The sequence below is a fragment of the Musca autumnalis genome, unplaced genomic scaffold (assembly GCF_047663935.1).
Source record: "Musca autumnalis isolate F117 unplaced genomic scaffold, ASM4766393v1 scaffold_4, whole genome shotgun sequence".
Taxonomy (NCBI): Eukaryota; Metazoa; Arthropoda; class Insecta; order Diptera; family Muscidae; genus Musca; species Musca autumnalis.
Genome location: NW_027411977.1, coordinates 208,000,932 through 208,016,976, shown reverse-complemented (window position 1 = coordinate 208,016,976; position 16,045 = coordinate 208,000,932). Strand labels below are relative to the sequence as shown.

General features: G+C 39.1%; 1 protein-coding gene across 12 annotated transcripts in view; it reads left to right on the top strand.

Annotated features, from left to right (window-relative positions):
• Nucleotides 1–16,045, top strand: part of Srpk79D (Serine-arginine protein kinase at 79D) — a 91,499-nt gene that overhangs the window by 27,783 nt on the left and 47,671 nt on the right. Inside the window, exon 1 of one of the 12 annotated variants that reach the window (XM_073985524.1) lies at nucleotides 3,074–4,737. The exons of 10 other annotated variants lie outside the window; for them this stretch is intronic. In XM_073985524.1, coding sequence (XP_073841625.1) covers nucleotides 3,851–4,737 — 887 coding nt within the window. In that variant the 5' untranslated portion in view covers nucleotides 3,074–3,850. Of the gene's footprint in view, nucleotides 1–3,073; nucleotides 4,738–16,045 lie in introns of those variants that run through there. One more of the 12 variants, XM_073985529.1, reaches the window with a different exon arrangement.

The window sequence follows — 16,045 nt, the reverse complement described above, 5'->3', positions numbered from 1 at the left end:
ATAATGGGGGTCGTAGGTCCACGTTTTGGTCTAGCCCCGAAATTTTAGGTATTTTGAAGGTATTCTTCATATTTTCCAACCAAATTGGCTGTACTTTGGTATTTTGGGTTCTAAGTACACACAAAATCTCCATACCAAAAATGTTCGACCTAGATCCACGATTTTATATAGTACCCATATATACGTATCTCCCGATTTCCAGAATTCAGAAGGTTTAAGCAACATTTTCCAACGGAAATGGCTGTAAATTTGGTTTTCGCGTTTTTAATAGACAAAACATCTACACACCAAACATTATTCACTTGGGTTCACTTTTTGGTATATCCGCCACACAAATGCCCCACTTTAAATTACGCATTTTCATGTAAAAATGGATTTATAAAATTGTTGATAACATGAAAAAAGGCAAAAAAAGGCAGACCAAAATTTGGGAGTAGATACTTTGGAGTATGTAATTTGATATTAAAAAAGTCCGATAGTGTTTCCGTGTGTTTCCCATAAGTTGCACTTTACTCAAAATTCTCTAAGTAGAAAAATTTCATACAAATGTTCAAACATTTTTTTCAGAATATTTACAACATCAAATACTGGTATAATAATTTTTTTAATAAAAACTACTTCCAAACTATCTAAAAAAATTAAATTATCGACATTTTTATTGTCATTTCTCCATATTATTAGTCAACATACAAGTTATCAAAAAAAAGTCGATTTTATCACTTGCAAAAAAACTCCCAGTAAATGTACCGTTGGAACGGCCAATAACCGTTAAATGCAATACTGATTGTTATTGTTAGGTCTACCAGTATGTTTGGTAAAATACTGCATTAATAATTTTTACTTATCTCTTGGTTAGTTTTCGGACTTTTTCCCCGCTAGATTTGAATTTCGCCCACAGTGCGGCGGTGCCGACGATTTTCGGCAATTTACACGCACACGACCCGAATGCACAGAAAGAGCGTACAAAAGAGAACAAATGTTTTGATTTGTTATTGTTTTATAGCTTGCGTGAATACAAACTTACTAACACACTGTTATAAGTTGCCAATATTTTGAATACATTCACATTTCCTCCTATCTCTTTTTGGTCATGCCTGCTTTAGACCTGGCAAGTCCACCATTGACCAGATATTTGCCCTTCGGCATATCCTGGAAAAGACCCAAGATATGCAGATCGACACCTACCACCTTTTGTCGATTATAAAGCAGCCTTCGACAGCCCGCTACGTTGAAAGGTATTCCAATCCATGTCTGAATTTGGTATCCCCGCAAAGCTCATACGGCTTTGTAAAATGACTCTAACTGACGCAAGATCTTCAGTTAAAATAGGAAAGAACCTCTCCGAAGAGTTTTGTACCAAAAGAGGTTTCAGGCAAGTAGACAACCTTTCGTGTGATCTTTTCAACATCCTGCTAGAAAAGGTTACACGAGAGGCAAACGTGGCCAATAGCCACATGCTACTTGCTTATGCTGATGATATAGACATCATGGGACGATCAGTAAAAGAAGTAACTGATACCTTTATGAAGGTCGAAGGAGAATCTGCTAAAGTGGGTCTGGCGGTAAACGGCGGGAAGACCAAGTTGATGTTGGTTCCTATAATTTTGAGGTAGTAAAAGACTTCATCTACCTCGGCACCGCCGTAAACACAACAAACGACATCAGTTGTGAAATAAAAAGAAGAATTGTATTGGCCAACAGATGCTACTTTGGCTTAAGTAAGCAGCTTAAAAACAAAGCCACATCTCGTCAAACAAAAATAACGCTTTACAAAACACTGATACTACCCGTGCTGATGTATGGTTCCGAAGCCTGGTACTTGCGCAAGCAGACATGACAGTTCTTGGTGTGTTTGAGAGAAAAATTCTTCGAAAGATCTACGGACCAATCTGCGTTGATGGTGAATATCGACGTCCCTGCAACGTTCAAAGCCTTTGGTAGTTGTGGATCATGAGCGGGGTATTGTTGTCGATTGTTTTTGGCTTACATGCGTGTGTATATTTATTGCATTTTTATTTGATTTTAAGCGTGATATATATAGCATGCTATATCAAAATTATTAAGGGGTTCTGATTTGTTAGAGTACATGGAAGACGAAAACATATTTGGCTTTTTCGGGCACTTCATTTTTGTAGAAAGCAACTAAATGGGCAAATACCAATTGTTGTTGTAAAAAATTGCATTCGAAAGAAGAAAAGTTCGACGAGAGAGAAGTCGCTCCACAGCCGATATGTCTGAAGAGTCTCTAACAAAAGCGAAACATGGTTATGGATGGATGTTAGATCCAAGCAAGCATCTAACATCCATCCATAACCAGAGATTCTAAGATTCTTCTAAAGAACGAAGAAAAGCAGTTTTTGTTTATTAATTAATTTTTACACTTGGACCACTATAACTCATTTGTTAAAGAATATTTGGCTTGTTTAAAAGATAATATTCGAATATTCCAAAGAAAAGAAAAATTATATAAATCCGTTGTGAAAAAATATGTTATGTCCGTTTAAGGTTTGAAAATTTAATTAAATACAATTAAATTTAATTAAATACAATTCTTATATAATTTGTTTCTGTTCAAAATATTTTAAAATTTTTCAAAATTCTTTAGCTATGACGGTGCCTGAAAAATATTATTAAAACCTCATGGCATTAGCTCCTTTACACCTGGGAACTCCAAACCATTTCATGATTACTTTTCAATTAAATTAATTTCCCTACGAACCTCACTTTGACAGACAAACAATTTTCCTACTTACCCTGTCTGTCCATAATTTTCATTTGACCCTGAACGGAAATGACTCATATATGCAACACTCAATAAACAAATATATGTGTGTGTATAACACCCGACCCGACATGACACAATTTGATGACATATTTATACGAAGTGATTTTGAACTATTTTCAAATGATAATTGTGTGTGCCCCCATTTGGCTGTTTTTTTTCTGTCGAGTTCAGCCAGTGGTGCTGATGGGTGGCAACAATGAATGAAACCGTCAAGACATGGATGGGAGCGAACGAACATTCAATAGATACAACGACGACCAGACAGACAAAGGAAAGGAACTTTTCTCTGTTGCGATTGTTGGTAGACAAGAAGGCGGGTTGGTTGGTCGGCTGGGAGTGGGTTCTCTTTGATTTGTTATGGATTTTGAAATGGTGAGGAGTAATTTCTGTTCGCACTGAGTACCATTCTAGTGCGAGTCTAGTACTCGTGACACGCTCATATGTTCGCACAACACGACAAGACAAAACGAGAGTGGCAATAAAAGAAAGAAAAAAACGGCCAACAATTTAACGACGACAAAAGCGGCTGGCTAGGAAGAGCACAACGAAACGTTTGCCCCGTTTATAGGCTACGTTCATAATTTTGTTTTTCATAATTTGTTTGTCCCGAATTCGAAAAAGAAGAATGGACGCGTAGAATTTTCATTAGAAAAGAAAAAAGATTTCGCTGAAAGAGTTATGTAAGCGGTTTAATGGAAATTCCTAAAATTTCCTCCAAAAAAGTTACGCTAAAAAGAGGATAATGAATGATAACGGAAACCGGAAATTTGTGCTGAAGATCAAATCGTCGTTGGCATTGTTGTTGGTTGATGTTGCGTAGAACCGGTTAAAAATAAAAAGAGCGCTCGTGAGTGTGAATGTGTGACGCGGTGTGTGTGCCAGGTCTGCATGACTTGTAATGACCGTGAAAAAAGTTTGAAAACGAAACGAAACAAAAATAACAAAAAATAAAAAAAATATATTGAAAAAAATCGAAACAAAGTTTTGAAACGAAATTACGAAATGTTTTATTAATTTAGAAAAAAATATTTTTAATTTTTAAAAAGTAAAATTTATTGTGAAATTATGGAAAAATTGTTCGCTCAAATACAAAGATTGTGGGAACAGTTTCAAGTCCCACCAAGTTCCAGGGGATTTTGTGTAACATCCCAGGACTATAAATCTCTACTAATTCGCCCAAATACTTGTCCCGCCTCTAAGGCAGCAGCAACATGGAAATATCTACCTCAACTAAAGGAATACTATCGCGTCGTAATGCAATTCCTTATTTGGCTGTGGCATTACCTCATGGAACTACCACACAGCCTGAGGAACTGGGGTTCCCAGTTTTCCTCATATGGTAGTGGCACAAAAATCCTTCAAATCCTACAAAGTGATCCGATATTTATGTTTACCTTGAAATTATGTGGCCTTTTGATATTTCTTTTCATTATGCATTGGATAAGGCGGGGAGGGCAGAACACCAAACAGCCAGAAGAGGAACAGGAAAATACCAAAAATCATCTACCAAATGGTCGTGTGGCACACTTAAGGAACTCCACCTCGACCACCTCCTCCTCCAAAGAGCAACTGACACTCCACGATATTATTTGTGAATTTGAATTTAAAACCCCTGCCGAAATACGTGCCGCTGACGAAGCTGTACAGGATGTCCAACTGGAAATGGAGGAAAGGAAACGCCGCAAACGCATAACGAAGAAGAGGAAATGTGTTTCTGCCGGTCCCATATTGATACACATAAGGCGTAAGAAGAAGCCGAAACACAATGCTGCTGCTGCTGCCGGGGATACTGATCTTGGTCAATATTCGGTGGCAATGTTACCCCCTGCCAAAGATCGTGAAATGTATTTGCCGTTACGTTCAAAGCCCTTGGCAGTTGTGGATCATGAGCGGGGCATTATTGTCAATCACATTGAACTGGATGTGGAGGAAAGCGAAGTGTTGGCTTACATGTGTGTGTATATTTTTTTATTATTTTTTAATTTTAAGAATTTTGAAATTGGGATTTCGGAAATTACATACATATTTATAACCCTCGGAATAAGGTCAATTCTGATCCCAAACCTAACAAGTAAAATAGTATTGGTAGGTTTTATCGACAGTCGTATACTCTCAGCCTAAGACATCAACAGACTTCGGCTTGTGTCTGTCCACTGGATACAAAATTCTTTTCCCTAAGGTTTTTAAAATAAAATCTATGTTTTATTTTTTCGAAATTTTTGGACCCCTTACTTCTGGAAGTATGCAGTTAAAATTTCAAAAGGACCCAAACCAAAGCCTTGAACTGGATACAAGCACAAAATATCGGTCCGCAAATTTAATTTGTAATTTTTCTCACCATAAGGGCTGGGGGCTTTAGGTCTCAGGTGCCTTATGGAATTAATGGTTTTGGACCCCGAGTATACACATATGTTCCCACAACATCCCCGAAGGGACAAGAAAGACTTCTCTCATATCAATGAGTGCACGCCGATTCATGTTGGCTCAATGATATGGGACCTACTTTTTATTGCCGAGTCCGAACGGCGTGTCTTACGACACCACTTTTTAGAGAAGTTTTTCATGGCTTAAATACTCAGGAAATGTCGCCAGCATCACTGAGGGGGAATTTTTCCACCGTTGAAAATTTGATGTTGCTTGGCCTGGGATTCGAACCGCAGACCTTCTGAGTGCAAGGCGGACGTGCTAACCATTGCACCACAGCGGCCCCTGGACCCCGAGTATATTTGATCGAAATCCATCACAGACAATTTAGAGTGGATTTGCCCTGTACGGCCAAACAGACACACATCTGACAGGGGCAAAATGTTGCATCTCGCAATATTTTGGGCAAACTTAGATCAAGTTCGGTGCCACAGTCGTGGTGGCTCTTGACCTATAGAAGACCGTCAACCATGCCAAGCTGTTCGAGGACATAGTCATGTTTAAAACGTTGGAGCATCAACTGTATGTGAGGGCGCCAGTAGTTTGTGGAATTCAGAAATTAATAGTTGTAGACAAGTAGAGTTAAACAGGGAGTTCCCCAAGGCGGGAACCTCTACATACATACATATGTATGTTCCCACAACATCCCCGAATAGACAAGGAAAACACTTCTCTCATATTAATGAGTGCACGCCGATTCATATTGACTCAATGATGTGGGTCCAACTTTTTATTGCCGAGTCCAAACGGCATATCTTACGGCAACACTTATATAGAACTTTTCCTGGCTGAAATACTCAGGAGGAAATGTAAGCCAACATTATTTTGAGGAGATTTGTCACCGCCGAAAATATTAATGTTCTGGTCAGGAATTGAAGCGCAGACCTTCTGAGTGCAAGGCGGACGTGCTTACTACTGCACCAGAGTGGCTCGACCCTTTACATCTTAAAAGTTTGCGGAAAAAAGCGATCCAAACCCAGGCCTAGAACGGATCGGTCCAATCCCGCAGCTACATCCATCCTAAAATTTTCAAAATCTACTTTTTATCGTCCTAACGGCATATCATACAACACCACTTTTATTATGAAGCGGAGCCAGAAAGCCATGCGGCGTGGCTTCCTATGTACCCAGGCCTTAACTGCCTCATCGAAATTATAGTTTTGGACCGCAAGTTTGTTTAGATAAAATCCGTTTCAGACAATTTAGGGTTGATCTAGCACTGTTCATCCGTCGATTTGGTCCAAACTTACGACCTCTTAATAGCTGTGTTCCTTTACTTACCTCAGGTTACCATTTTTAACCTGCAAAGCGTTCCTTAACCCCAAAAAGTGTTAAAACTGGCAGCAATTTTTTAGGAGATCCAAAGTTTGGACCAAATTGGTTGCCCTACTCAAGTGATTGATTTTAGTGACATTTTTTTAAATATTGGGCAGAATACCGGAAGTTGTGGACCGGTATTGCCCCATGACACTAAGTTTGGATATAATATGACGAAGACCAAATGTTGGACCAAATCGGTTGAACAGTTCGAGATTTATGGTGCTCTCTGACCGCAACATATGGTGACATAGGGGTTTTTAAACCTTTCGGGATGTTTTCCCAAGAAATTGGACTTGCCCCTGAAAAAACTTTTACTGTCGTAATGGAGGTAGCGAATGCAAATCGCTTCAAAAAATCAAAGTGATTCGAGAACAGGTCTTAAAGTGAACTTATCCGAAATTTTGTGTAAGAGGTACCAAAAGGAGTAGACAACCTGATCTATATCTGGTAGATATATTAGGATGTGCAAAGAGTTCGTGCCAGAGTTATCTTGCTCTCCAACCACTACACACGGTGTCTTAGGGGCTTTTTGCATCTTTCAGGCTATTTTCTCAGGAAGTATGGGCTTGCTACTGATGAAACTTGCACCGTCGTATAGGGGCAGTGAATACAAGTTGTTGCAATAAAAATCAAAGCGATTCGAGTGTAGGTCCTAATGTGAACTTATCCGAAATTTTGTGTGGGAGGTACATAACGGAGTGGACCGATTGAGTCCATATTGAAACCCCATCTAAGTCTGGTAGAAATTTCACGATGTACAAAGTATGGATCAAATCGGTTACTTCCTTCAAGAGTTATCGTGCGCACAAATTTTCCGAACATTTTCGAACTTTTGTGGGGAAGGTACCGGAAGGAGTGGACCGATATAGCCCATCTTCGAACTTAAACTAAGTTTGGGCAAAATATTATATCAACCAAATTTTGGATCGAATCGGTTGATCCATTTCAGAGTAATCGTGCGCTCCAGCCAGACAGACGGACATTGCTAGATCAACTCCAAATTATCTGAAACGGATTTCGTCCAAACATACTTGGGGTCTAAAACCATTATTTCGATGAGGCACATTTTGCCCGTATGAAAGTGTATATACCCTCGTTAGCATAAATGTTTAGGGTATGAAATTACGATGTGCAGCAGTGGGACCAATGTCAGTCACTCCTTATTGGACTATTATGTCAGGAAACATGGACTTGCTCACGAAAAAGAGGATAACAAGGAGCCTTCAACTTCACTTCAGCAAAAATGTTTACTTTTTGTGAGGGAGGTAATCGAATGTGTTGTCCGAAGAAATTTGTAATTTATCGTTTTCGGAGCTTTGCAAATCCATACTTCCATCCATCTTTGGAAGTATGGACTTGCAACCGAAAAATTATACAGTCATGAAAAGAGTAACGAAAACAATCTGATTCAAAAACTTTTAAACATGTCCTTAAACTACACATTTGAGAAAATTTTGAAGATTCTGAGGGGTGGTCTTCGAGTAAGGTATTCACACTATACCTTGTACTGCCTGCGCAACCGCCTGAGTATGAATGATATCCAAGCCTAGCTGATAGGCTCGTTGATCTAGATGTCCTGGCTTGTATCTTTGGACCTCTTACTCCAGACTAAAAATGGCCCTGTACCGTGAGTAGTGCGTTGTTGTGCCTTCTCAGCGTGCCGTGTAATTAGTAAAAATTGTGGTCAGTGTTTGTGCTTGTCCTTGTCTAATTTTTTAGACACCCGCCCATCTCTACTATCGATCACAATGATCTCTCCTGGTGTACCTGCTACTTAAGGCGGTAACACTCAAGCAGATACTGCATCGACAACATCTTGTTGTGCTGATACAATCTTCGTTTCCCCATGAACATGGATCATTGGTGGTATGAAAAAACACTCCGTTAAAGTCTTGAGGGCGACATTCTATCAGTTTAGCACTAACAGGTCAAAAATATGTCTTTGTCAGCGTCCTAGTACGGCCGGTTGAAGACCTAGTCCCTATAGTCGCTGACCACGATTTGAGGACCTTGTTCTTACTTTGGTCGCAAATATCAGTGGCTTGCCCGGACGATTTAAATGAGCTAAAAAATGTTACATCCAATACTTTGAGGTAGTTTGTGGTCGAAATTGGGAAACCATCGACTAAAATTTTCAAGGGGAGCATAATTTCAGCCTTTCATTTAGTGAACAGTGTGGCAATAGATTTAGCGGCGGATATTTTCATATTCCCCTGGTGGAAGAACTGCACTAATTCAGCTTTGTATACATATTTTGTATGATCTTGACTTTGTATGACCCGACGACAAAATCGTATAACCAACCGCATACATTACGATCTACATGTAGGAGGGTGTGGAATTTTAGAAAGGTAGAGGATAAACCGTTACTAAAATATCACGCCTTGTCGAAATCCATGCTAATGTTGGGAGACTGGGAAACTGTTTTTCATGATGGGAATTAGTAATGTCTCTAGAATCATTGGTACTGGCGACAAGAGTGAGTTCGTCCTGTTTGATTCGTTTCTGTTGGCTGCCTTACCGGGCTTCAGTAGCGGGGACCATCCAGACAACTTTTCAGGCTTCTGGTGCTATATGGGTGGCTAACTATAATTTGAGAACACTTGTCAAATACTCAACTCTGGGTTTATCCACTTACACAGGCATTACCATTGAGACTCCGGGTGGACTCAACGCTTAAAGTGAATTCGCGTATCGGATAACATTTGCAATATCGTTCAGCGTAAATTGTGGCGCTCATTTTTAGTCCCGTCTCCTCTGCTCGAAAAGTTGGTATAATTTTGGGTATTCGATCATCATATATGTAGTGAGCCGCTGTAATGATATCCCGGGAAATTCTCTCAGCTACCCGAGGAACAGAGGGAAATTCTCTGAACCCTTGAACAAATCAGTTATTCAAGGATGAAGGCATAACAAGTGATATCCAGTAAGGAAAGAATAGAAGTCGAGCGATGCCGACTGTATGATACCCTACACAATTGTGAATAAGTCAAATATATATGGGAGTTATATCCCAACCTCGACCGATTTCAATATTTATTTCTGTTTGGTGTATCAAATACCCCAAGTCGGCGGAAAATATATATGGAAGCTATATCCAAATCTGAATCGATTTCGATTTAATTTGGCACATTTATTTCTAGACTAAATTCCGTAACACATTTCAAATTTAATCAAATTTGGATGTATATAGTGTGATTGGTATACCAATCAAATACCTAAAAAAATACCTATAAATACCATATATATTATATGGGAGCTATATTCAAATCTGAACCGAATTCAATGTAATTTGGCAAACTTTTTTCTACATCAAATTCCGTCACACATTCAAAATTTAATCGAAAGTGGACTTACATAGCGTGGTCGGTGTACTAAATATCTCAAATCGGGCGAAAATATATATGGGAGCTATATGCAAATCCGCACCGATTCTTACCAAAATAAATAGCGCCCAAAAAATCGATCTTCCACAATGCAAATCGAACAATAAATGCGACATGTACATGGACAGACGGACATGCGTAAATCGACCCAGAAATAGAGCTGGTAAATGATCGATAGTCCAACTATCGTTTTGAACTCTGTTGTAAAGCCTTCTTCATATCGGACTCCAAAGCAATTAGTTTTTTTAATAATGGCGTTCCATATGTTCGTTTACTACCTTCAACGGGGGTTACTGTTGAATATTGAGGCCACAACCTTCAAAATACCGAGTATTGGGAGGTAGCGTTCTATGGGTGCTATATATATACCGACAAATTTAGGTTGGGTGGAGTTGAATACCCCCAACGAAGACTAACTACCAACTTTCAGTCTTTCCGTTTGTTTATTGTGAACACAAGCTTCCAAATATTGAAAATCGGGAGGTACCGTTCTATGAGGACTATATGAAGGCGTGGACCTATACCGAAAAATTTAGAGGGGAAAGTTGAATACCTCCCAACAAAGACTAAATATAATATTTCAGCCGTTTTGATAGGTTATTTTGCCCACAACCTTCAAGATACCGAAAATCGGGAGGTGCCGTTCTATGGGCACTATACTAAGGGGTGGACCTGTGCCGACAAACTTCTGGGGCAAAGTTCAATACCCTCAACGAAGACTAAATAACAAATGTGAGCCATTTCGGTGGAATATTGAGGCCAAAACCTTCAAAGTACCAAAAATCGGGTGGTGCCGTTCTATGGGGGCTATATTAAGCCGTGGATTGGTACCGACAAATTTCTGGTAAAAGTTTTATACCCGCAACGAAGACTAAGTACCGAATTTCAGCAACTTCGGTGTGATAATGGGGCTAAAACCCTCAAACTACCGAAAATTGGGTGATACCGTTCTATGGGAGCTATATCAAAACGTAGACCGGTATAGCCCGTTTGTAAACACCCTAGGTGTAGTAGAAACTTTTATACCAAATTACAAAGCTCTATATTCAAAATTGCGAGCTGTATCTTGATTTCAACATACGGACGGACATGGTTATATCGACTTAGAATTTTACATGATCATATACATATACTTTATAGGGTCTCCGATGAATATTTCGATGTGTTACAAACGGAATGACAAATTTAGGTTAGGTAAGGTTGAAAAGAGGGGTGATACTAGATCATCACATGCCCATGTGGACATACACTTAAGCCATAAGTAGGCCTGTTGTGCGTTCTAATTTTGGATTATGGAAGATTATCTTTTTTGACTTAGTCTAGGATCTCTGTCCTATTTACATAGTCTCTGATCTTTTTGAACTCGATTGTCCTAATTTGGTCGAGTCCTGGTATAATGTCATTCCCTAGTAACTGGGTTCTCAGATTTGTAAGGGCTTGACAATGACAGAGATAATGTTCCAACGTTTCGTCGTCCTCTCCGCATGCTCTGCATTCACTGTTTTCTGCACAATCTATTTTGTGCAGGTGCGCTTTTAGACCTAGGTGACCTGTAAGGATTCCTGTCAGTCTACTAATATCTTTTTTACTTAGTAAAAGTAATTCTTTTGTTTTGTCCTCGTCTGGGTTTCCCCATAAGATTTTTGTGTTTTTCCCCTTCTTTTCACTACTCCAGAGGGATACATGTGCATTTTTTGCCCATGTCTTTAGTTCTAGTCGCGTAGCTTTAAACGGCTTAGCGTTTTCTAGACTTACCGTGGGTTGCTCCTTGGCTTGTTTTGCCAAGGAGTTTGCTATGTCATTACCCCTAATCCCGGTATGCCCTGATACCCATATAATGTTTACCTTACCGTGTTGAGAGTAATTATTTATAGATTTAATACATTCCAAAACAGTTCTAGATTTCACTGTCTTGGTTGATATAGCTCTAATGGCTGCTTTGCTATCCGTAAGGATATTTACAGTGGTAGGCCTTGTGTGAGTATCAAACCAAAGCAGACACTCTGTTATCGCGCGGAGTTCAGCCTGCAGGATCGTGTTATGATCCGGCAGACGGAGGGAGATTTCCGTTTCCGGTTCCATTATATAAAGACCCAGTCCGGTTCTCTCCCCTAGCACAGCCCCATCCGTAAACCCACAGCTTCCAGCGGGAATCTGTGCTAGAGCTCCCCCGATCCACATGTCTCTGTCAGGTATTGACACTTCACACAAGGCTACTTCACTAGTTTCAGGTATACGGTCCGATACTACCTGATTTATAGATTCACCCGTTGTGACCTTTAATATGTTTTGGTGGTATGTTTTGTGGCTCTTTTCGATCCACTCGCTCATCGACTTTAGCCTTGCAGCTGCGATGACTGCCTCATACCTTACCTGAATATCTATTGGGTGTACAAACAAAATTGTTTCTAAAGCCCTAGTCGATTTGGTCCTCATTGCTCCGCTAATGCTTAGGCAGCATGTTCTTTGGACCTTTTGCAATATTGCCACATTGCATTTTTTGTCCATGGCTGTCCACCATACCACAGACGCGTACGTTAGAATTGATCTAATTACTATTCTGTATAGCCAGTGTATCATCCTAGGATTGAACCCCCATTTTGAGCCTATCGCCCTTCTGCAGGTTGACCAACATATTTGGGCCTTGTTGGCCCTTTCTTGTATATGGTCTTTCCATTTAAGTTTCCTATCCAGAATTACTCCTAGATATTTAACTGTACAAGAGATATTTATTGTCTTATTTAGAAAAACTGGTTCCTCGTAGTGTCCCATTTTCGTTTTCCTAGTGAATAGACATAATTCTGTTTTTTTCGGGTTGACATTCAGACCTCTCGGCCTGGCCCAGTTAAAAGCAACTTTTAAAAGCCGTTTCTGCTCTTCGACAGAGTTGATTCGGATTCTTTCCCCTCAGAAGTATTATAACGTCGTCTGCGTAGCAGACTGGGTCAAATTCTTCTTCGGTTAAGGTCCTCAAGAGACTGTTTATGGTGGTAACCCACAACAGAGGTGAAAGTAACCCTCCCTGTGGGGTTCCTTGTCCAACTTTGTCCCTTATTTTCGCGTCGTATAGCCCGCAACTTATCCATCTGTTCCTTAGCATGTGGCTTATCCAGTTCCTTAAGGCCCTGTCTACCTGAAACTCGTCTAAGGAGTGGATAAGTGTCTCGGTGCTTACGTTATTGAAAGCGCCTTCGATGTCGATGCATACAGCAAGTGTGTACATTTTCATTTCGAAGGTTCTTTCTATGTGGTGTACTACCTCATGCAATGCAGTTTCCATTGATCTGCCTTTAACGTATGCATGTTGTTTGAATTTAAGCATATCGTTGGGGATCTTACTCCTTATCATGGTGTCGATTGTCCGTTCCATTGTTTTGAGTAACAATGAAGTTAAACTTATCGGTCGATAAGATTTTGGTGTTGCATAACTTGCCTTGCCAGGTTTGGGTATAAAGACTACCCTTGCCTCCTGCCAGGCTACAGGAGTGTATGCAAGTTTTAAGCATGCATTGAAGATCCCAACCAGTTTGGACGCTATAATGTCCACTTCCCTCTGTAGTAAAGCCGGGAAGATCTGGTCTGGTCCAGCTGCTTTATATGGTGAAAAGCTTAAGATGGCTTGTTGGGCCATTAAGCTGTCGATCTTTGGTGCCTTTTCCGATCAGTTAATACATTCCGTCGATGCCTCAGTGTTAACCATGGTATTCTGCGGGAAGTGCGTTTTCATCAGAATACCATGGTTAACACTGAGGAATCGACGGAATGACAAATTTAATTATATCCTTCCTAAAATGGTGGAGGGTATAAAAACTTGGCATCAATGAACGGACCTGCTAGGTTTTATTCCCTGCGTTACCCAAATATCTATTTGATGGTTATATGATACTCGTAAAATTCATCATTTTCGTTTTTTTTAAGTTATTATTATTTTACGATCCAGAATATTGTATATATGCCCAATTGGTATTGTGCCGCCTGTACTCTCTTCACTTGAATTTAAAAATAAACTGACATATTTTTTTGATTTATGTTTCTCGTGGGATTTATTGTAATTTACTTACAATAACCTTTAACAACAATTTATAACAAAGTTTATTTGACCGTCTACATATTGTTGACCATTCTATATTTAGATTAAAGTTACACACAAAGTGACATATTTTTATTATTCAAAGTCAATAGCAATCACGCAAATGTATTTCGTGTATTAGATGTGTTTTACAGGTAAAAAATGGATTTTTTCCAATGCAGACAATTTCAGCAGAAGTTACTGCGACTTAAAAAAATGAAAATTTAGAATGAGGAATATTAAAATAATATTTAAATATTATTGATATCTATCGAATATAAGTTATGTTAAAAATGCAAGATTACTGTGGAAACAGTAAGTAAGTTGGTGTTGGCTCAAAAGTAGAACCTTCTTTATATATACCTCGAGTAGTTGAGGCGATCTGGCATTTTGTGTCAGCCGTCTGTCCATCTATACCTTGTATTCTCGCTATAGGCCGCAATTGTGATCGATCGTCACGAGATGGGTGCCAGAATGGACAAATAGCTTCTGTTGGGGGAATATTCAAATTGTTAATCGAATGCAAATATATTAGGCTAATCCAAAAGAAAAGCATGTCAATAAAAGTAAACCATCTCACTTTCTCAACTGGCGTAGGTGGCCAAGCAACGGAGATATAACAATTGTATCCCAGATACATACATAGCTCAGCTATCCCAATCTAAATTTGTTGGCGTTTTTATTTTCATGGAGAAATGTTAATCACTCGAAAATCGATATTCGCCTGGAAGATCCATGGTCCTAAGATAGTCTCACCCTTATATTTTACTAGCTGAACCCGGTGCGCTTCGCTACCCCGACCAAATATATATGGGAGCTATATCCAAATCTGAACCAATTTCAATACAATTTTGCAAATTTATTTGTAGACCCAATACCGTCACACATTCCAAATTTCATTGACGTTGAACATACACAGCGTGTTTGGTGCATAAAATATATGAAATAGGCCGAAAATATATACGGCACATTTATTGACACATTTATTTTTAGGCCAAATTCCGTCACACATTCCAAATATGTGGATCTGTGACCGTTCTATAGATATTGAAATACAAAACCTAATTTTTTTGGGGGTGCATCCGATTCTGATGCTATATCTCCGGATCAACGCGGAATTTTAAAACTTTTTATAGCCTATGTTACTTTTAGGCCATGTAGTGAGTGATATACTCTGAAAATTTCAGTCTTTGAGACTGGACTAAATCCACTTTCCTTTCCGTTGGCAGATGGTGTTCTCCGCCACCGTCTTGAGAACAGTTTTTACAATGCAATGTTGGGCTGTTTGATATGGGTATCTTTGGTCTTTTCATTCTCTCTCTATCTCTTTATCTCAAATAGCGTTTTGAGGTGATGACTTGGAGGTAGTTTATGCGATAATTTGAGCTGTCTAGGGGCTTAAACTTCCTATTTCTAAATTCCTGAAACAACAGGGATGCATACATACACTCCCGTTCATCTTAATTGGTTGGAAAATGTTTCATATTTATATGTCTGGTGCTATTCCGTTGTGTTCCGACCTTCTGCCCTTAGGCTACGACCAAAAATTTGCTTTATCGAAATAATGGTTTTTGACCCCAGGTATGTATGAACGAAATCAGTTTCATACAATTTGGAGTCGATTGTCTGTCTGGCTAATGCACACGATAGCTCTCGAACGAAGCAGCAGATCGGGTTCAAAATTTGGCATTGATAATATTTTGTCCAAACTTAGTTTAAGTTCGAAAGTTCTAAAAGCTTCAAGAAATCTTGACGGCACCAATAAATAGCCGATTCGGTCAAAAATTTAGCTAAAATAAGTCATACATAGGAAAGAAGTATTTTTAAAGAAGCAAACCTTTTTAAGGGAGGAAGACTTTTTAATGAGCGTCTTTGTTTGAAAAGGGCCTTAAAAGGTCTTATTGTGAGAAGAATACGTATAAAAAGTTTTCTATGGTTGAAAGAAATTTACCTTTTGAAAGTATGATAATGTAAGAAGACTTTTTAGAAGACTTCCGGAATGTCTTCTTTAGGAAAACGATTTTTATAAAATAAGCAAAATTAAATCAGCCCTATTTTGAA